This window comes from Nerophis ophidion, linkage group LG02 (genome assembly GCF_033978795.1).
Source record: "Nerophis ophidion isolate RoL-2023_Sa linkage group LG02, RoL_Noph_v1.0, whole genome shotgun sequence".
Lineage (NCBI taxonomy): Eukaryota > Metazoa > Chordata > Actinopteri > Syngnathiformes > Syngnathidae > Nerophis > Nerophis ophidion.
The window spans coordinates 53488712-53512127 of record NC_084612.1 but is presented as its reverse complement, the minus strand read 5'-3'; the positions used below and the strand labels follow the sequence as shown (position 1 = coordinate 53512127).

Below are 23416 nucleotides of genomic sequence, written 5' to 3'. Positions count from 1 at the left end.
GGTATTTTGGCAATTTAAGGCACAGCTGGAACTAATTTCTCTGCGCAATGATTTCCGTTTCCATAGCAGCGCACATCTGACTTCTGGCATCAAGTGTGGTCCTACTTCCAGATACAAAGTTGTGTGTTCTAATCATGGCAGACTTAATAACAGACAACCAAGACCACTATTTGTCGACAGATAAGAGTTAACAACCTTATCTTTTTGAAGCTAAACATACGGAAGGTGAGCGATTGCTTCGAGGCGCGAACATGAAGGAAAAGGTAGACGTTGGAGCAGATGGAAGGGGATCGAAGTTTGCAAAATGTGGAAATTGAAGACAAGCTACACTATATTCCACTTGCCTTGACTCACATATGAACTTGAAATGCCATCTCATTCTTAACCCATTAGGGTTCAATATGAAGTGGGTCCACCTTTTGCAGCTATTACAGCTTCAACTCTTCTAGGAAGGCTGTCCACGAGGTTGCCGAGTGTGTTTATAGCAATTTTCCACCATTCTTCCAAAAGCGCATTGGTGAAGTCACACACTGAAGGCCTGGCTCTCAGTCTCCGTTCTAATTCATCCCAAAGGTGTTCTATCGGGTTCAGGTCAGGACTCTGTGCAGGCCAGTCAAGGTCATCCACACCTGACTCTCTCATCCATGTTCTTATGGACCTTGCTTCGTGCACTGGTGCATAGTCATGTTGGAAAAGCAAGGTTGGGAGCATGGAATTGTCCAAAATGTTTTGTTATCCTGGAGCATTCAAAGTTTCTTTCACTGGAACTAAGGCGCCAATCCCAACTCCTGAAAAACAACCCCACACCATAATTCCTCCACCACAATGCAGTTTGAAATGTAGCGTTCTTCTGGCAACCTTAAAGTTCCTTTCACTGGAACTAAGAGCCCAACCCCACAACGTGATTCCTCCTCCACCAAATGTCACACTCGGCACAATGCAGTCCAAAATGTAGCGTGTTTCTGGCAACCCCCAAACCCAGACTGGTCCATCTGATTGCCAGATGGAAAAGTGTGGTTCATCACTTCAGAGAAGGCGTCTCCACTGCTCAAGACTCTTTACAGCATTGTCTCCCACACTTTGCATTGGACTTGGTGTTGTACTCCATGAAGCTCTCTGCGTACTCTACATGGGCTAATTGGAAGGTCACATGCAGTTTGGAGCTCTGTAGCAACTGACTGTGCAGAAAGTCTTTGCACTATGCAGACTTTCTGCAGTCAGTTGCTACAGAGCACCAAACTTCATGTGACCTTCCAATTAGCCCACGTACGGTACGCAAAGAGCTTTATGGAATAGGTTTCCATGGCCGAACAGCTACATCTAAGCCATACATCACCAAGTCCAAAGCAAAGTGTGGGATGCAGTTGTGTGAAGTGGAACTGTCATAGCATGCCACCTGAGCAACAAATCCAGTCATGAAATTTCTGATGGACGAGTCTGGGTTTAGAGGTGGCCAGGAGAACGCTACATTTTGGACTACATTGTGCCGATTCTGAAATTTAGTGGCGGAGAAATTATGGTGTGGAGTTGTTTTTTCAGGAGTTGGGCTTTGCCCCTCAGATTCAGTGAAATGAACTTTGAATGCTCCCGGATACCAAAACATTTTGGACACTTCCATGCTCCCAACCTTGTGGGAACAGTTTGGAAAGGGTCACTACCTTTTCCAGCATGACTGTGCACCAGTGCACAAACCAAGGTCCATGAAGACAGGGCTGACAGAGTCTGGTGTGGATGAACTTGACTGGCCTGCACAGAGTCCTGACTTGAACCCGATAGAACACCTTTGGGATGAACTAGAATGGAGAGTGAGAGCCAGGCCTTCTCCACCAACATCAGTGTGTGACCTCACCAATGCGCTTTTGGAAGAAGGGGTGGAACATTGCTATAAACACACTCTGCAACCTTGTGGACAGTCTTCCCAGAAGAGTTGAAGCTGTATTAGCTGCAAAAGGTGGACCTACTATTGAACCCTATGGGTTAGGAATGGGATGGCACTTCAAGTTCATATGTGAGTCAAGGCACGTGGGCATATACTTTCAGCAATATAGTGTGTCTGCGATGGACAATCAAACGTAACTGTAGCTGCAATTTTTTGAAAAAGCTAACGCTATATTAAACATTTTAGGGTTTGACAATCACCAAAAAAAGTGTGCGTAATCTTGTTGAGACAATTTCATGAATTCTTCTTTGTGGTTTTGGAAGGCCTGCTTGTGGTCCAGCATTACATGACATGCTTGGAGGATTGTGGTGTGCCCATGAAATACTTTTTAGATGATTTGGAACAGGGCTGGTTAGCAAGCAGGGTAAACATCAGTTTTGACAAGGTATTATTTAAGTCCATATTGTGTGTGTGTTGTTCTTTATTGTTTGCTGGGATTGTTAACTCTTGTCTGGTTCTTCCTCAGAAGGTTCTGGAGCAGCAGATGGAGTCGCACCGCGCGGCGCACACCAAGCAGCTGGGCCGTCTACGCGACAAGATCAATGAGCAGCAGCGGCTCATCCACGACTTAACAGAGTCAGTACCTCATTGTCACTCCTATCCTTCTCGGAACTTTTCTTTAGGAAGTATAACTTTAACTGCAAAGGCACCTGTAATAGGCGAGCACATTTCACAACGTAACCATACTTGCTAACCCGCCCGATTTTCTCGGGAGACTCACGAATTTCAGTGTCCCTCTCGAAAAATCTCTCGAGGCAACTATTGTCCTGAATTTTTCCCGATTTCCACCCCGACAACAATATTGGATGCATGCCTTAAAGGCACTGCCTTCAGCGTCCTCTACAACCTGTCGTCACCTTCCCTTTTCTCCATACGAACAGTGTGTCAGCCCCATCACATGATAAATGCGGCTTTTAAACACAAAGTGAATGCAAAGCATATTTGGTCAACAGCCATACAGGTCACACTGAGGGTGGCCGTATAAACAACTTTAACACTGTTACAAATATGCGGCACACTGTGAAACCACACCAAACAAGAATGACAAACACATTTTGAGAGAACATCCGCACCGTAACACAACAGAACAAATACCCAGAAACCCTTGCAGCACTAACTTTTCCGGGACGCTACAATATACACTCCCAGCTGCTACCAAACCCAGCCCTCCAAACCCCGACCCACCCAACCCCACCCACCTCAACCCCAACGCCGCCCCCTTCTCCATCTCTCGAATTCGGAGGTCTCAAGGTTGGCAAGTATGAATGTAACTGTGTGAATGCTCCAAAGCATTCATACAGTTAATATGCTTTTTCTACACCAAAATTCATTCATTTATTATTAGACTTCTTCTTCAACAGAATTTGGCACCAATACCTTCCACATTTTTCACCCGATTCAAAGCGTTCCAACTTCAAACTGTACAGCCTATTCAGGAATCGCCGGTTTTTCTTTGTCAAATTCCCAAAAATTCCCAGATTTCCCAGAATTCTAGGTTTTTTGGGACATTTTTCACATTCAAAATGAATTGGCCATTTTTCAAACTTCCACCATTTCCACATTTTTCCACCAATTCAAACCCTTCCACTTTCAACACATTCCACCATTCTGGAAACTCAAACTTTACCATGAATTGATTAATGTGGACCCCGACTTAAACAAGTTAAAAAACTTGTTCAGGTTTTATCATTTAGTGGTCAATTGTACGGAGTATGTACTGAACTGTGCAATCTACTAATAAAAGTTTCAATGAATCAATCAATCAATCAATCAATCAAACTTCCCCGTTTCCAAATTCAAAAAAAATTCCAGGATTTTCCAGAATTCCTAATTTTCCAAAGCCCTATTTCCACTGATTTTTGTGGCGAGTACTCCTCCAACATTTTTCAATCCACTTCAACTGTTCCACCGTCACAACTTTCCTCTTAATCAGGACAAAGAACAAAGTTGTTTTTTTGAACTGGAAACATTTCCGGTTTCCCAAAATTCCAGGAAATCCGTAATACCATTTCTCAATTCAACATGTTACTACTTAAAATTTCTTGATGAGTTTGAAATCGGAAAAATATCGTTATTCAATCGAAAATCGAATTGAATCAAAAAAATCGATTTATTATCGAACCGTGACCCCAAGAATCAATATTGACTCGAATCGTGGGACACCCAAAGATTCATAGCCCTATTGTTTACTGTGACTAATCTTTACCAAAATAATAATTGCAATAATATATGGAGTTTTCCCAAGTCCAAGGAAGCCTCCATGGCAGGGGTACCCACACTTTTACTGCAGACGAGCTACTTTTCAATGGACCAAGTGGAGGGGATCATTCATATACACTATATTGTTAAAAGTATTTGGCCGCCCATCCAAATAATGAGAATCAGGTGTCCTAATCACTTGGCCCAGTGTATAAAATCAAGCACTTAGGCTTGGAGACTGTTTCTACAAACATTTGTGAGAGAATGGGCCGCTCTCAGTGATTTCCATCATGGAACTGTCATAGGATGCCACCTGTGGAACAAATCCAGTCGTGAAATTTCCTCGCTCCTAAATATTCCAAAGTCAACTGTCAACTTTATTATAAGAAAGGTGAAGAGTTTGGGAACAACAGCAACTCAGCCACCAAGTGGTAGGCCGCATAAACCGACAGAGAGGGGTCAGTGGATGCTGAAGCGCATAGTGCAAAGACGTTCTGCACAGTCAGTTGAAACAGAGCTCCATACTTCATGTGACTTTCCAATTAGCCCACGTACAGTACGCAGAGAGCTTCATGGAATGGGTTTCCATGGTCGAGCAGTTGCATCTAAGCCATACATCACCAAGTCCAATGCAAACCGTGGGATGCAGTGGTGTAAAGCACGTCACCACTGGACTCTAGGGCAGTGGAGACACGTTGTCTGGACTGATTACTCACGCTTTTCCATCTGGCAATCTGATGGACCAGTCTGGGTTAGGAGCTTGCCAGGAGAACGGTACATTTCGGACTGTGAAATTTAATAGAGGCGGAATTATGGTGTGGGGTTGTTTTGGCCCCTTAGCTCCAGTGAAAGGAACTGTAAATGCTCCCGGATATCAAAACATTTTGGACAATTCCATGCTCCCAATTTTGCGGGAACAGTTTGGAGTTAGCCCTTTTCTCTTCCAACATGACTGTGCACTAGTGCATAAAGCACGGTCTATAAAGACATGGATGACAGAGTCTGGTGTGGATTAACTGGACTGGCCTGCACAGAGTCGTGACCTGAACCCGATAGAACAGCTTTGGGATGAATTAGAACAGAGACTGAGAGCCAGGCCTTCCCCACCAACATCAGTGTGTGACCTCACCAATGTGCTTTTAGAAGAATGGTAAAAAATTCCTATAAACACACTCCGCAACCTTGTGGACAGCCTTCCCTGAAGAGTTGAAGCTGTATTAGCTGCAAAAGGCGGACCCACATCATATTGAACCCTATGGGTTAGGAATGGGATGGCACTTCAAGTTCATATGTGAGTCAAGGCAGGTGGCCAAATACTTGTGGCAATATAGTGTATATCATTTATATTGATTTACTTATGAAAGAGAAGTTAACAAGTGAAAGGTGTTCAATGATAATCCACAATGTTTAACACATTCCTTTCTTTCATGAAGACAAGAATATAAGTTGGTGTGATTGTGATGACTTGCATTGATTGGAATCAGAGAGTAATGATGATAACCTCCACATTTTCAAATGGAGGAGAAAAAAAGTCCTCCTTTCTGTCCAATACCACGAGTGCTTGACTTTTGTTTCTCCAGCCTCCATACTCTTTTTTTCATACACTTTGCAAGAAATACACTAGCTTTCTGAGACTCTTATTTTGTTAGCGCAGACAGGGTAAAGCAGGGCTTTTATTGTGAAGACATGAACTGTGCAATCAGTCTTTCGGGTTTTGACAGCAGGGGTTTGTTGAAATAATAAGTGTTTCTGGCCTTCCTGTAGGTCATTTATTTTTTTCTTATTAATGATCTAGCAGCAGCCAGCGTCATCTCTTGAAAATCAATCAAGTGACGAAAGTGACGTCTTGGTGAAGATATGATGATCGCTTCTTTTTTGGTCTATTTTTTTAATGCCAGGCTGGCGATGGACTGGCACCTATCGACCGGTAGTTCGGCATTGACACAATGGGCACCCTTGTTCCAGGGGGACATCAGATTCACTTTGGAGCTGATAATAAATATCAACGAGTTGTGGAGTATCAGATATGAAAATTGGGCCGCAGGCTGCTTCTCTTTCCCAGCAGATATGATACCCAAACAGCAGCAGCTGCACAGCTTCATGTGATTAAGAGCACCTTAATACGCCTGAATATGGAGCACCAATCAAAACATTAACAATATTATGTAAATGCTGTTCAGCTTTATTGTATTTCTCTTGATCTGTTGTCTTCTACCCATAACATCTCTTAGTAGTAATGTGCAATACAATTGATTTTCTTTCCGATCCAAAACCGCTTTTGGTAGCCATCCACAAGCTTCTGCTTGAATTTTTGACCACAAAATTGGTGCAGTTCAGCTAAATTTGTTGCTTTTCTGACATGGACTTGTTTCTTCAGCATTGTCCACATGTTTAAGTCAGGACTTTGGGAAGGCCATTCTAAAACCTTCATTGTAGCCTGATTTAGCAATTCCTTTACCGCTTTTGAAGAACTGGCCCCAAAACTTTCCTCCAGAAGGTCTTATCTTTGTCTATGTGATGTCAGATGAAACAAAAATGGAGCTGTTTGGCCACAATACCCAGAACTATGTTTGGAGGAGAACAGATGAGGCCTTTAATCCCAGAAACACCACACCTACCGTCAATCATGGTGGTGGTAGAATTATGCACTTTGCCTGTTTTGCTGCCAATGGAACTAGTGCTTTAAATTGGACAATGAAAAAGGAGGATTGGCTCCAAATTTTCAGGACAACCTAAAATCACCAGCCCGGAGGTTGGGTTTTGGGCGTAGTTGGGTGTTCCAATGACCCCAAACACACGTCAAAAGTGGTAAAGGAATGGCTAAATCAGATTAGAATTAAGGTTTTAAAATGGCATTTCGCAAAGTCCTGACTTAAACATGTGGGCAATGCTGAAGAAACAAGTCAATGTCAAAACACCAACAAATTTAGATGAACAATTTTGTCAAGAGGAGTGGTCATAAATTCAACCAGAACCTTGCCAGAAACTTGTGGATGGCTACCAAAAGCGCCTTATTGCAGTGAAACTTGCCAAGGGACATGTATGCAAATATCAACATTGCTGTATGTATACTTTTGACCCAGCAGATTTGTTCACATTTTCAGTAGAACCATAAAAGAAACACTTCATGAATGTTTTTTGTGACCAACAAATATGTGCTCCAATCACTCTATCACAAAAAGTAAGAGTTGTAGAAATGATTGAAAACTATAGACAGCCATGACATTATGTTCTTTATAAGTGAACTTGTGAACAACCTATAAGTGAACTTGTGAACAACCTTTGATCGCGACCGTACATGAAGTAAAACAATTAAATTTATTAAAACAAAGGGGCAACATCATAAAAGGATGCAAAGTGGATTAAAATAATAGTTGAAAGGTGCATTAACTAAAAGCTTTATCTAAAAGAAAAGTTATCAAATGTTTCTTAAATGTTTCAACAAATTGTTCCAGTGTATGGGAGCAATAGCCTAGAATGACAGGATTATTTTGTTCTTGCAAGTTTTGGAATCTTTAGAAGACCCTGGCCCAAAGACCCTGAAGATTAGGGGCATAACAAGTCAGTGATGTACTGAGGGGCCCCACCATGCAACGCACGGAATGTCAGGACTAAAATCTTAAACTCAATGCGGAATTTGACTTGACGCCAATGAAGACTGGATAGAACGGGGGTGATGTGGACTGTTCTAGCAGCCGCATTTTGTACCATCCGAAGTCTCTTTAGCGTTGACTTGTTGAAGAGAGTGAAGAGACAATTGCAATAGTCAATGGAAGACGTAATGAACGTGTAAACGATCATTTTTAGATCCAATTTTAACAACACATTTCTCACTTTAGAAATATTTCTGGGATAATAAAAACAGTTTTTGGTCAGTAGATGACAGAGACCCTCCAAAGACTGATCCAACACAAGCCGAAGGTTTCTGAGGCTGCTTTTAACAGATGCACCCAGAGCACTAAGGGTCTTGGTCAGGGGGATGTTTTTATCCGGAGCAATTACCATAGTTTCTGTTTTGTTTGAATTTATCTGGAGGAAATTTGAGGACAAGTCAGTTTTTAACTCAGGATATACACTCCAGAACTCAAATTAAAAGTGAAACTCTGAATCATTGAAGGAGCATAACAGTTGAATATCACCTGCATAGAAATGATAGGAAACATTTTTTAAACTACTGATCAAACGCTGGGCCACACCACATGACAGGTTGGAAACATTGGACATTACATCATTAATAGTTCTTCCATTCATTTAGGAAGTAAACCACTGGAGAACTGCACCAAAAAAACTCATCTCAGATTCTGGACGATCTATCGGTATCCTGTGATCCACAATATTAAAGGCAGATGTCAAATCGAGTAAAACCAAAACTGTGTAACGACCAGAGTCAGCGGCCATCATCACGTCACTGGAAACTTTCAAAAGAGCAGTGTCGGTGGATTGAGATGATACAGATTCTGTTCATAACTTTTATGGACAGAAATTTTCGGCGCAGCCAGGGCGTTCAGGTGATCCGGTTTTGCTGGCTGCAGGATTAGGTCACTGCTTTTTGAGATGAGTGGTCCTGATGGCTTCATTTGGCCAAGAGCTTCAGCTGTCACTGAATCGATTCACAGCCGAGTGTGAAGCGACTGGGATGGGAATCAGCACCTTCAAGTCCGAGTCCGTGGTTCTCGCCCGTAAAAGGGTGGAGTGCCATCTCCAGGTTGGGGAGGATATCTTTCACCAAGTGGAGGAGTTCAAGTACCTGGGAGTCTTGTTCACAAGTGAGGGAAGAGTTGATGGTGAGATCAGTGCGGCGTCTTCAGTAATGTGGACGCTGTATCGATCCGTTGTGGTGAAGAAGAAGCTAAGCCGGAAGGCAAAGCTCTCAATTTACCGGTCGATCTATGTTCCAATCCATGAGCTTTGGGTTATGACCGTAAGGACAAGATCACGGGTACAAGCGGCCCAAATGAGTTTCCTCCGCCGGGTGGCAGGTCTCCCTTAGAGATAGGGTGAGAAGCTCTGTCATCCGGTAGGAGCTCAAAGTAAAGCCGCTGCTCCTCCCCATGGAGAGGAACCAGATTAGGTGGTTCGGGCATCTGGTCAGAATGCCACCCGAACGCCTCCCTTGGGAGGTGTTTAGGGCACGTCTAACCGATAGGATGCCACGGGGAAGACCCAGGACACGTTGGGAAGACTATGTCTACCGGCTGGCCTGGGAATGCCTCGGGATCCCCCGAGATGAGTTGGACGAAGTGGCTGGGGAGAGGTTAGTCTGGGCTTCTCTGCTTAGGTTGCTGCCCCCGCGACCCAACCTCAAATTAGCGGAAGAAGATGGATGGATGGATGGATGGATGGATGGATGGAAATAACCTAAAGCAGGATTGGAATTTATCGTAAAAATCTTGCTGTTCCAAAAATGAGGTTAGCTGCTTAGCTATCACTTTTTCAATGATAATGATAAGACCTGATAAGTCCAAAAGACAAAGAGATGATACAGTATTATCTGCTCACAAATGCTACCCAGTGGTTGTTTGAGCACACTGCAGCGAGTCCTGGGTAATCCTACTCCTTAATGCTTCAGTCACACACATGGTTCTCACGTGAATGAGGCAAAAATACAACCCTAACTACTGTATTTCCGGTCAAATGTAAAAAGCAGTGTGTTTCCACTGTTGCTGCTCTCGGGGAATCATTTTCAAATGATTTAAGATCTCAGGGCGAAACCAATGATAGCATTATTCTGCGCTGAATGCGTTATCTTATTTATATTCAACTCTGTATGAAGCCAAATAGCCTGCACCTGCTGTTATATAATACTGAATGGGTCCTTTTTATTGGCAGTAAAACAAATGACCAGATGATTGAGCACAGCACAGTGTGCCGCTGCACCCGCAAATCACACACTTGTCTAGGTGGAGGAAAACGTAGTTCCCACCTATCGCGTGTCAATTAATCCAGTGTTTTTCAACCACTGTGCCGTGAGATACAGCCTGGTGTGCCATGGGAGATCATGTAATTTCACCTAATGTATTTTGCAAGACAGTAATTATAATCCACAAATGATGTGTCTTTGTTGAGTGTTTGTACTGTCTCAAGCTCGGCAGAGTAACCATGTAATACTCTTCCATATTAATACGTGGCAGCCGGTAGCTAATTGTTTTGTAGATATCGGAAACAGCGGGAGGCAGTGTGCAGGTATAAAGGTGTCAAATGCTTAAACTAAAAATAAACAAAAGGTGAGTCCTCCTAAGAAAAGTCATTGAAACTTAGGGAAGGCTATGTAGAACCAAGCTAAAACTGAACTGGCTACAAAGTAAACAAAAACACAATGCTAGACAGCAAAGACTTACTGTGGAGCAAAGACGGCGTCCACAATGGACATCCGAACATGACATGACAATCAACAATGTCCCCACAAAGAAGGATAAAAACAACTGAAATATTGTTGATTGCTAAAATAAAGTACCTGTGGGAAATATCACCCAAAAAGGAAGACATGAAACTACTACAAGAAAATACCAAAACAATAGAAAAAGCCAGCAAAATAGGAGCGTAAGACAAGAAGTAAAACACCACACACTGGAAAACAGCAAACAAGTCCAAATAAGCCAGGGTGTGATGTGACAGGTGGTGACAGTACACCTACTTTGAGACAAGAGCTATAGTCATGCATGCTTGGTTATGCTTTAAAGTCATATCCAACAATTGCGACAATGACTTTTTACTGTCAACTGAATTTAGTTTTTTAATGATTTCTACTGGTGGTGTTCCTCTGTGTGCCTTGGCTCAAAAAAGGTTGCAAAACACTGCTCTATACGACAAAAGGGCTTTTGAGGACCCTCTGAAAGGACAAGTTAATGCTCACATGATTTAATTTGGTCATGTCATTTATGTGGTCCAGCCCGTTTATGTGGCCCACTGGATCTCTTATTGTGGCCTGCCCCATCATTTTATGTGGCCTGCCACGTCAGAGTAGGTCAGACCTAGGCAAAAACCGGCCCGCTATGATTTTCAATCCGGCCCGCCGCATGTTCTACATAATTTTTTTTTAGAACTTTAACATCAAAAGTATTTTTGCCATTATGATGTGCAGTGATGTTTTTAAATGAGCCTAAGTCTTCCACTATAGAAAGTATTTTAATGGTTGAACTCTGCACTTTTGGGTGTTGTAGGAGTTATTACGGTAATCTACATCACAGCAGCTCAGACCAGGAACAAAGCAGAGTGGGCGGGGTTTGTTTTCAGAGCAGTGTTAGGAACAGATGCAGCAGGACATTTTTAAAATTAATATAACATATTGGAAGTGTTAATTACACTTTGCATTCATATTTTGCTGTTTTTTACATTTTTGTAGTTTTTTGCTTTAAATCTATGGAGGAGCTGGTCTGAGAAGTAAAACATGTTCCTTTGTTGTCAATATTCAGTGTTTGTTTGTTCGTAGTTAATATTGTAAATCCCACTTTCTCTATTTTCATGTACATTTTGGGTGTCCCATCCAGTAAAAAAGTGTAAAAATTTCATTCCGTTGTTTTGAGGTGTTCTGTCATAACTTGTTTAGAACTCTATCTCTTATTGTTGTCACGCCTATGGTTCATGTTTTGTTTTGGTCATGTTCGGTTTAGTTTTTTGGACATTTAGTTCTGCTTTGCATTTCCTTGTCTTGTTGCCATGCCAACTCATTATTTTTCATCTGTCATGTCTGATCATGAGTTTGTATGTCCATACTACCCTGAGCATCCCCAATCTCGTTTGTTCTCAAAGCTAAACAGTGTCTGGCCTGGTTAGTACTTGGATGGGAGACTGCATAGGAATACCAGGTGCATTTGACCTTTGGACTCTAAGTTCCTTTTTTTCACTCCCTGTTTTGTCACCATGACGACCAGTCAGTTCACCTGTCTTGTCTCACACCTGTTTGCACTTATCATGTTCATTATTTAAGCCACAGTTACCAGGTAGTCAGTCTGGCAACATCACCTCCTTCACGCCCTCGATTATCTGCTTCAAGCCTTGCTATGCTGTCCATCTTGTCCACGTAAGTTATTGTTGTTCATGCCACTGCGCAAGTTTTTTTGTTTCATGTTTGTAGTTTATAGCCTTTGTGCTAGTCTTTTGTTTCATAGCCCAGTTTTTTGTACCACCATTGTGCGCGCTTTTGTTGGTTCCTGTTTTTAGTTTTATTATTAAAATAAAGAAGTCTTTACCTTCACGCCGTTTCCATTCCATTCGCTTTGCACCTCGGGAAAACAACCCAAGACCAAGTCCAAGCGTGATAATTGTGACTTTTGGTATTAGAGTCATGAAACAAAAGGGACCCAAACACACATATTGAACAGCAGGTTTTTAAAGCTAAATGTGTACGTATCATTTGTTCACACATACACATTGGACCCTAGATAAAAAATGTTCTCTCAATGTGGAGTCCAAATATTTGCCCAGCTTTGGTTTAGGTGATATGCCGTATTTGTTTATGTAGCTAGAAAAAAAAAAAAAAAAAAAAAAAAAACTGGGCAAATGCTTAAACCAAAAATAAAGAAAAGGTGAGTGCTCCTAAGAAAAGGCATTGGCGCTTAGGGAAAGTTATGCAGAACCAAGCTAAAACTGAACTGGCTACAAAGTAAACAAAAACAGGATGCTGGACGACAGCAAATACTTACTGTGGAGCAAAGACGGCGTCCACAATGGACATCTGAACATGACATGACAATCAACAATGTCCCCACAAAGAAGGATAGAAACAACTGAAATATTCTTGATTGCTAAAATAAATTTGATAATATTCCTCGGCACACCAGACTGTATCTCATGGCACACTAGTATTGGTTGAAAAACACTGATATAGAGAATATATCTTTTGCAGTATATATCTAAATAAAAGCTGGTACAGTAGTGTCTATAGTAGATGGTAAAAACACCAGAGCACTCTGTCACAAAGAGGAACTTTGACTAGTATTGTGCATTCCCTATGAGAATGGTGTTGTTATCGTTAAACTGACTGAGTAGGTAATTAATGTGCATCTTTGCAGCTGCAACCAGAAACAAGAGCTGGAACTGGACCAACTGCACGGAGACTTTGAGTGTCTCTTAAGCCGAGAGCATCAAACGAGTCGACAGCTGGAGGAGCTGACGTGAGTTTTTTAGCTGTCGACCGTGTCGAGGGAAGCCTGGGGGCCACCTGCATCTTTTCTTTCATTGCCTCCATTTTTTTTCCCCTTTCATGTAATATTCTGTCTCTTGGAAAGTCGTTGTTATTGTGAATTTATTTCTGGACTTGTCATCCCCTCTCGGGGTCGAAAGAAGACGTAGTTGGATCAAAAGAGACGTCTGCTGAAGCAAAAGTTGCTTTATTGCAGGCGAGCGTCATTTAAACAGGTCTGCAGTTCCCTGGAGTAGCCTTGGTCAGATATGCAGGACTCCTAACTGGAGAAGCCAAAGCATCAGTTTATATATCCCCTCTTTGTCCGTCTGGGTGTGCGCTGAGTCCAAACAGCACCACCTGACCATTTAAGGAGATGTTCATGTGTGGTGGCTGGAAAACAACAGATGTATAGCATGACTTGTAGGCTTGACGTTAAAGGTAAACATGGAATCCCTCCGCCAGAATCGAGCTATACCTCTGGCATTCCAAAGCCTGGCTTTATTGCTTATTCTCGGGAGTGAGCAAATTCCTGTCCACATGTGAATAAGGCTAAGAAATAAGTAAGAACTAAATGAGAACTAAGGCTCTTTCACAACCATTATTTATTCCAACCAGATGGTTTGCTTCCTCCAGGTTGGATATAAACATTAATTTTCATTCACTTCATTTACATTCCTGGTGTATATTGATTGCATCACGCAGCAAATCAAGTTTTTTCGAAGTGATCCTGGCAAGTATGCAGCGTTCACTTGTGGTAAAGGAACATTTATTGTGAATTCTCTGGTCTTCCTGGCAAACTTTAGATTCCTCCACGAGCGACATGAGCAGTCCAAGCAGGACCTGAAGGGACTTGAAGAGACGGTGGTAAGTGAGCACTTCAAGCAGGGGTCCCCAACCACCGGTCCAGGGACCGGTACCGATCCGTGACGCATTTGCTACTGGGCCGCAGAGAAACATTTGTAACACTTTAGTATTGGGGATATATACACCATTCATTAGTTGCTTATTAACATCCAAATTAGTACCATATTGGCTCTTAATTAGTCATTATTAAGTATGTATTAATGCCTTATTCTGCATTGCCCTATTATACCACAAGCCTAACCCTAACCCTAAAAACTTAACTCTAAATTACAGTTGTGCTCATAAGTTTACATACCCTGGGAGGATTTATGATTTGTTGGCCATTTGTCAGAGAATATGAATGATAACACACAAATATTTCTTCCACTCATGCTTAATGGTTGTGTAAAGCTATTTATTGGCAAAGTAAAGTTAAAGTACCAATGATTGTCACACACACACTAGGTGTGGTGAAATTTGTCCTCTGCATTTGACCCATCCCCTTGATCACCCCTTGGAGGTGAGGGGAGCAGTGGGCAGCAGCGGTGCCACACCTGGGAATCATTTTTGGTGATTCAACCCCCAATTCCAACCCTTGATGCTGAGTGCCAAGCAGGGAGGCAATGGGTCCCATTTTTTTATAGTCTTTGGTATGACTCGGCCGGGGTTTGAACTCACAACCTACCCATCTCAGGGCGGACACTCTAATCACTAGGCCACTGAGTAGGCAAACAACTGTGATTACTATTTTTTAAGTCAAAATGACAAAAGAAAGTACCCAAATGACACTGATCAAAAGTTGACATACCCCAGTGACCATGCAGCCCATTTTTCTTCACGCACCTCCTTATTGTGCATTTTGAAACAGCCACACCACAATTTTTCAGAGTTTCCTGTATTTCAGCTGAAGTTATTTGTGGATTTTTCTTTGCATCTCAAACCATTTTCCTAGCTGTTGTTGCTCAAATCTTTGCTGATCTACCTGAAGCCCTCTTTCTCCACTTCTTAATAAGCGCTTGAACACTGCTGATTGGCATCCTCAGTTCTTTGGGTATATTTTTATACCCCTTTTCTTTTGTATGCAGTTCAATTACCTTTTATTGCAGATCCTTTTGACACTTCTTTTGCCTTCCACATGACTCAGAACCCAGAAACATCTGTGCAGCACTGGATGAAAGACGCAATGGTCTGTCAGAAGCCCAGGAACTCACTGACCTTTTATACACACACATTAATTACAAACAAACCGTTCACAGGTGAGGATTGGAACATTGATTAGCCATTCAAACCTGTTTGTGTCAACTTCTGTGCATGTTATCAGATCAAAGTCACTGGGGTATGTAAACTTTTTGTCAGGGTCATTTGGGTACTTTCTTTTGTCATTTTGATATAAAAAGAGTAAACACAGTTGTTTGCCAATAAATAGCTTCACACAACCATTAAGCATGAGTGGAAGAAAGGTTCTTGTGTTATCATCCATATTTTCTGAAGAATGGCCAAATAATGCCATATTCTCCCAGGGTTTGTAAACTTATGAGCATGACTGTTAAGTTTTTCTTACTTACAATATGTTCCCGTAGTGTCCAAATAACTAGTAATTAAGTCTTTGTTACTTAAAATATGTTCCCCTGACTAAAGTGTTACCGAAACATTAAATAATTTATATAAAGGACTGCATTTTCTCTGACTCAACTTGATCCGTCCCACCAGACCAGGGGTGTCAAACTTGTTTTCATTTAGGGCCGCAGTCACGGCTGCCATTAGAGGGTCGCTTGTAACAGTAAATAATTAACAAATTTGCCATTGAATTAAAATATTTAAAATTTTTGGTAACACTTTAGTATGGGAGCAGCACGGTGGCACAGGCGTTAGTGCAGTGGTTCTCAAACTTTTTTTGTCATCCCCCACTTTGGACAAGGGGAAGTTTTGAAGCCCCACCTGCCCCCATCGCATCAACAGAATGCTAATGCCAAGCTTAACATTTTCAAATTTATTGAACATCAAGTAACATCAAGTTGTGTACATTCAAAGTTTTGTTGTACTTGTGCAATGACAATAAAGACCTATCCTATCCTAAACTTAACAACATAAAATAACATCAAGTTCAATAATAAAAAAAATAACTGTGCAGCGGTGGTATAACTTTCATCAATTTCAATAAATAAAATAACTTGCATCAAGTTCAATAATAAATAAAATAAAAGCACCACTTTGCAATCTTTGCAAAAAAAAAAAGGAGGAGCTATGCATTTGGCAAGACAGAGCAAGTGAACATGAGTTTTACAGTACTCCAGCATTAGTGGCTGCAATGAGACTGTTTAGCACTGCAAAGCTTTTCAAATCGGGGTTGCAGGCTTGACACTGCCACTCTTAAGTCATGCTCAATGTTCAGCTGAGACCTGTACTTCGTTTTGAGTGAAGCAACAGCTGAAAAGTCTATCTCACACGGATAAGATGTGGCAAAGGGGAGAAGAATGGACACAGCTCTCTGCCCGATGAGTGGAGACTCCCTCTCCACTCCAAACCAGAATTGAGAAAGAGTCTGAGTGGTGAACCTCAGCCTCAGGGTGGAGTCAGATGTCAATTCAATAAACTGGTCCTCCTCAGCAGACATGAAATCAGCAGGTGCTGCAGATAGATAATAAATTGATAGGCTTACAATATTTTTCACTACATAATAAATGCAAATAAATCTGTTTGACAACAATCATCTGGACACAACAATCTGGACTAACATTCCAGTTAGTAAGTAGCATACAACATAGATAAAATGCATGTATAATATATGAGTATAATATTCAATAAAAATGTCAAAATACCAACCTGCTGCATTGAATGGATCTATAACCCAGTTGTACTGAGGACTGATGATGGGGAAGTATCTGTGAAACATTTCTCTCAGGGAGGAGATGTGTTTCTTGAGGCAGGGGATCACTGTGGTGGCACCAGATTCGGTGGTTTCAGCAACCTCACTTAGGTTCTCAAAGGCATCAATATTTAGTTGATTAAGGCGCCTGGCCCATCCCTCGAGCTTTCGGGAGAACGCAGTGATTTTGTCTGCCAGTTGGGGTATGTGCTCATCCTTGCCTTGGAGCTGAAGATTTAACTCATTCAGCTTGCCAAAAATATCGCTGAGGTAGGCCAGCTTCAACAGAAATTGTTCATCACTGAACTTGCTTGCAGCTTCATGCATGCGCTCCTCCAAAAAGATCCAAATCTCTGCCCTGAGCTCAAAGACGCGCGACAGCACTTTGCCCCGGGAGAGCCACCTTGCTTCACTGTGAAACAGCACGGTGTTGTGCAGAATTATGCACCCCCGCCGTGAATCCAAGAGCAAGATACCCTTCGTCATATTTTCTTTTCGGTTGGCTTTTTGGTTGATTAGACGCGTCAGATTTTGGTTTCTCTGCAGGTGCTGGCTCTGGCTCGACGACCTTTGAGGTGCGAGTCACAAATGTATCCATTTTGTGTTGTGGTCCACACATTAGCCTGTTACGCATTCGTGCGGAAGTTTGTTCCGCTTAGCCCCGCCCCCATTAGTTACTGTTGCTACGTCTGTCAGACTTTCGCTCCTACCTAGAAATTTAAAGCCTACAGGAAAAATAAGTAATTTACATTTACTTATATACCGGATTTCACAGACAGAATCACAAAGTGATTTACAGTGTGTATAGAAAATAAAAGCATAGTAAAAAAAAAAATCTAAGGGTATAATTAAAAAAAAAAAAGATTTTAAGTGAGATTTCCTCCAGTTCCTCGCGCCCCACCTGTAATGCCTATATTCCCCATCAGTAGCGCGCGCCCCACACTTTAAGAAACGCTGTGTTAGTGCATGTGCCTCACAATACGAAGGTCCTGAGTTGTCCTGGGTTCAATCCCGGGCTCGGGATCTTTTTGTGTGGAGTTTGCATGTTCTCCCGGTGACTGCGTGGGTTCCCTCCGGGTACTCCGGCTTCTTCCCGCCGCCAAAAACATGCACCTGGGGATAGGTTGATTGGCAACACAAAATTGGCCCTTGTGTGTGAATTTGAGCGTGAATATTGTCTGTCTATCTGTGTTGGCCCTGCGATGAGGTGGCGACTTGTCCAGGGCATACCCTGCCTTCCGCCCGATTGTAGCTGAGATAGGCGCCAGCGCCCCCCGCGACCCCAAAAGGGAATAAGCGGTAGAAAATGGATGGATGGATGGATGGACTTTAGTATGGGTAACATTTTCTAAGTAACAAAGACTTAATTCAGAGTTATTTGGACACTAGGGGAACATACTCAAAATAACAGACTTAAGTTAGAGTTATTTGGTTAGGGTTAGGGTTAGGGTTAGTTATCGACTTACTATAATAAGGCCATACAGAATAAGCATTAATAAGTACTTGATGACTAATTAAGTCAAATATGTTACTAATTTGCATGTTAATTAGCAACTAATTCATGGTGAATATGTTCCTCATACTAAAGTGTTACCACATTTTTTTAGGTAAAGAGTAAAACGAATCTTAGCACAGTTTTTTTACAGAAAAAAACTGGCAGCTTAGTTGCCAGTAAAAAAAAAAGTACTGTAAAATATATGGTGTTACAACATATTACTGTAAATAAAAATACAGTTGAGTTAAAGTTAAAGTACCGATGATTGTCACACACACACTAGGTGTGGTGGAATTGTTCTCTGCATTTGACCCTTCACCCTTGATCACCCTCTGGGAGGTGAGGGGAGCAGTGGGCAGCAGCGGTGGCCGCGCCCGGAAATCAGTACCGCTGTTGAATTTTATTCTAGCAACTCAGATGCCAGTTTTTTACCATAATAAAATGTAGTACCATAAAATCATCAACCGTGGATTTTACAGTAAAAAAAAACTAAACAAAAAAAACTGAATTTTACTGTAAAAAAACAAACATTGGTCGTTTTTTTCCACTGCTTGTTTCCCTCCAACTTACAGTAAAAAGAATAAATAAAAAAAACTCCCTTCATTTTACAGTATATTCTATTGGTCATTTTATAGTGTACAATGTGATGGATAACTTGCTTCAAAATCATAAGTTAAGCAGCTATTTAAGTATTTATTTGGATTTTGACCAACAAAGTTAGATAATATAATATTTCCTGCTATATTGCACACTATTTTTTTCCCTGTCAAACTATAAGAAAAAACCCTAATACGTTTAGTAAGTAAATGAGAAAGTAAAGAAATAAAATATAAGTTATTTTATTAAAACATATTGTTTCCAGGCTTTTGCGGGCCATATTAAATTAGGTGGAAGGCCAGATCTGGCGCGCGGGCCTTGAGTTTGACACAGGTGCACGAGACACACCAATGAGCTTGTTTATAGATGTACAACAACACTCCTCATTGGAAGTTGCCAGTTCTTGTATTTGTTATAACTTTGTTACATTAATGAACATATCAGACAGAAAAGTGACAGATTGTAACTAAAGGCTAATTTCCATCTGCATCTCATTGCAAAGAAACACTCATTCAGCGTTATAGTGACTTGTATTTTTCATGCACTTATTCTTGCTGTATTTATCTGGCACAAGTGGAAAGCCGGTCCCTAAAAAAAAAGGCTTACATTAAAACCGGTCCGCGGTGCAAAAAAGGTTGGGAACCACTGACTTAAAGGAGTCTGCTAAGGACACTGTTAACTGCTGCTTTTCCCTGCCTGATTCTATTCCAGGCTAGAGAGCTGCACACCCTACACAACCTGCGCAGGCTGTTTGTTCAAGACCTCACCACTCGAGTGAGAAAAGTAGGTAGAGTGTTTTCTATAGAAGTATTATTCAAGCAAAACTATTTGCAAATTTGCCTCTCAACCACTGCGTCTGTGATCCGATACACGGTTCCTTGTACTAATTTATGTGTCTGTATTTCAATCGGCGTGTGTGTGGTTGCCTTTTTACACATGTCTTTTGCAACACTTCTGCCATGTAAAATCACTTTTTTTTTGCAACAGCACCTTTCCTTTCCCAATCCTCACCACGAGTGGATGTCTTGAACCCACTCATATTCTGGGTTGAAGCATACAACAATGGACTTTCGATCACTCGCTATAAGTTAAAGTTGTTGTTTTAACAGTAACTTAGTTGTCTGAAGTATTTTCTGTTTGCAACTGCATCAGGTCTTTTTACATGATATGCAGAAGTGACATGCAAAAGTGACGTGTAAAAGTGACGTGCAAAAGTGACATGTAAAAGTGACATGCAAAAGTGACATGCAAAAGTGACATGCAAAAGTGACACGCAAAAGTGACACGCAAAAGTGAAATGTAGAAGTGACTCACTTTTTTGTGTAAAAGTGAAAAGCAAAAGTGACATGCAAAAGTGGCATGCAAAAGTGTCATGTTAAAGTGACATGCAAAGATGACATGCAAAGATGACATGCAAAAGCGACATGCAAAAGTGACTTGCAAATTTGACATGTAGAGGTGACATGTAAAAGTGACATGTACAAGTGACACGCAAAAGTGACACGCAAACGGGACATGCAAAAGTGACGTGTAAAAGTGACATGCAAAAGTGACATATAAAAGTTGCATTCAATACTGACATGCAAAAGTGACATGCAAAAGTGACATGCAAAAGTGACATGCAAAAGTGACATTCAAAAGTGACATGCAAAAGTGACACGCAAAAGTGAAATGTAAAAGTGACTCACTTTTTCATGCAAAGATGACATGCAAATTTGACATGTAGAGGTAACATGTAAAATTGACATGTACAAGTGACACGCAAAAGTGACATGAAAAAGTGACATTTAAAAGTGACATGTAAAAGTGACATGCAAATGTGACATATAAAAGTGGCATTCAATAGTGACATGCAAAAGTGACACGCAAAAGTGAAATGTAAAAGTGACTCACTTTTTCATGTAAAAGTAAAAATAAAAGTGACATGCAAAAGTGACATGTAAAAGTGACATGCAAAGATGACATCCAAAAGCGACATGCAAAAGCGACATGCAAAAGTGACTTGCAAATTTGACATGTATAGGTGACATGTAAAAGTGACACTTACAAGTGATACGCAAAAGTGACATGCAAAAGTGACATATAAAAGTGGCATTCAATAATGACAGATTAAGTGACATGCAAAAGTGGCATGCAAAAGTGACATAAAAGTGACATGCAAAAGAGACATGTAAAAGTGACATGCAAAAGTGACATAAAAGTGACATGCAAAAGAAACATGTAAATGTGACTTGCAAAACTGACACATAGAAGGGACATGTAAAAGTGACACGCAAAAGAGACATATAAAAGTGACATGCAAAAGAGACATGTAAAAGTGACTTGCAAAAATGACACGTAGAAGTGATATGTAAAAGTGACATGTAAAAGTGACACGCAAAAGTGACACGCGAAAGTGACACGCAAAAGTGACACGCAAAACTGACACACAAAAGTGACATGCAAAGATGACATGCAAAAGTGGCTTGCAAAAATGACATGTAAAAGTGACACACAAAAGTGACATGCAAAAATGACATGTAGAAGTGACATGCAAAAGTGACATATAAAAGTGGCATTCAATAATGACAGACAAGTGACATGTAAAAGTGGCATGCAAAAGTGACATAAAAGTGACATGCAAAAGCGACATGCAAAAGTGACTTGCAAATTTGACATGTATAGGTGACATGTAAAAGTGACACTTACAAGTGATACGCAAAAGTGACATGCAAAAGTGACATATAAAAGTGGCATTCAATAATGACAGAAAAGTGACATGCAAAAGTGGCATGCAAAAGTGACATAAAAGTGACATGCAAAAGAGACATGTAAAAGTGACATGCAAAAGTGACATAAAAGTGACATGCAAAAGAAACATGTAAATGTGACTTGCAAAACTGACACGTAGAAGGGACATGTAAAAGTGACACGCAAAAGAGACATATAAAAGTGACATGCAAAAGAGACATGCAAAAGTGACTTGCAAAAATGACACGTAGAAGTGATATGTAAAAGTGACATGTAAAAGTGACACGCAAAAGTGACACGCAAAAGTGACACGCAAAACTGACACACAAAAGTGACATGCAAAGATGACATGCAAAAGTGGCTTGCAAAAATGACATGTAAAAGTGACATGCAAAAGTGACATATAAAAGTGGCATTCAATAATGACAGACAGACCTGTAAAAGTGGCATGCAAAAGTGACATAAAAGTGACATGCAAAAGAGACATGTAAAAGTGACATGCAAAAGTGACATAAAAGTGACATGCAAAAGACATGTAAATGTGACTTGCAAAACTGACACGTAGAAGTGACATGTAAAAGTGACACGCAAAAGAGACATGTAAAAGTGACTTGCAAAAGTGACATAAAAGTGACATGCAAAAGACATGTAAATGGGCCTTTCAAAACTGACACGTAGAAGTGACATATAAAAGTGACATGCAAAAGAGACATGTAAAAGTGACTTGCAAAAAAGACACGTAGAAGTGATATGTAAAAGTGACATGTAAAAGTGACATTTAAAAGTGACACGCAAAAATGACATGTAGAAGTGACATGCAAAAGTGACACGTGAAAAGACAGCCAAGAGAGGGTTCTGCTGAACACAGACATTTTTTACACACACTTACACACACACACACACACACACACACACAGATGGAAATACGGACAGACGGACTGATTTTACACACAAGTTGGAAATGTGGACACAAATGAGTACACATACACATGAATAGACGCATAGATTAGGATACGTGTTTGCAAATAGTCAAGCTACATTAACAATTCCATTGCTTCCCACAGGACTACAATCTAGGTAATCGTGTCTAAAAAAAAAAAATCATTGTGTAATTTGCATATTTTTAATGTATGGTTTGTACATCATTTTGTAGCTGTTTGCAAATGCACCAAATCATTGAATTTCAATATTTTTTATTGAACAAATGGAGGGTATTAACGTTATTGATTGCCAATGTTATGTGTTATTGTAACTGACCTTTTGTTTTGTAATGATCTGCCGCATTTTGTAATAACACATTTTTGTAATAAAATCAAACACATTTTGTTATTTGTTGCAAGTTATAACAAAATGCAGGTGCTGTATTACTTTTGAATTAGGAAAAAACAATTGTGCATTATGTACTGAACCATGGAAATATGTTACCATTTCATGCACCATTGGTTGCAAATCAGTCAACATAAAAATACATGTTCTGGATCTGTAATCTGTAATCTGTTCATGTCTTTCAAATAGTCAATTTTCCATTCAGCAGCTTAAAGAGTAAATATTGTAAAACTGCTTCTCTATAGCAAGCCAACATGTCTGTGTCTTCCCCTTGTGGCTGCTTGCAGTATTACGCAA

The 23416-nt window shown here is 40.8% G+C and overlaps 1 protein-coding gene across 1 annotated transcript in view; it reads left to right on the top strand.

The window, feature by feature from the left end:
* Positions 1 to 23416, top strand: part of LOC133548252 (kinesin heavy chain-like) — a 285184-nt gene that overhangs the window by 177314 nt on the left and 84454 nt on the right. Inside the window, exons 19-22 of the mRNA XM_061893571.1 lie at positions 2406 to 2515; positions 13150 to 13251; positions 14066 to 14126; positions 19775 to 19846. Of these exons, the coding sequence (XP_061749555.1) occupies positions 2406 to 2515; positions 13150 to 13251; positions 14066 to 14126; positions 19775 to 19846 (345 nt within the window). The remainder of the gene's footprint in view (positions 1 to 2405; positions 2516 to 13149; positions 13252 to 14065; positions 14127 to 19774; positions 19847 to 23416) is intronic.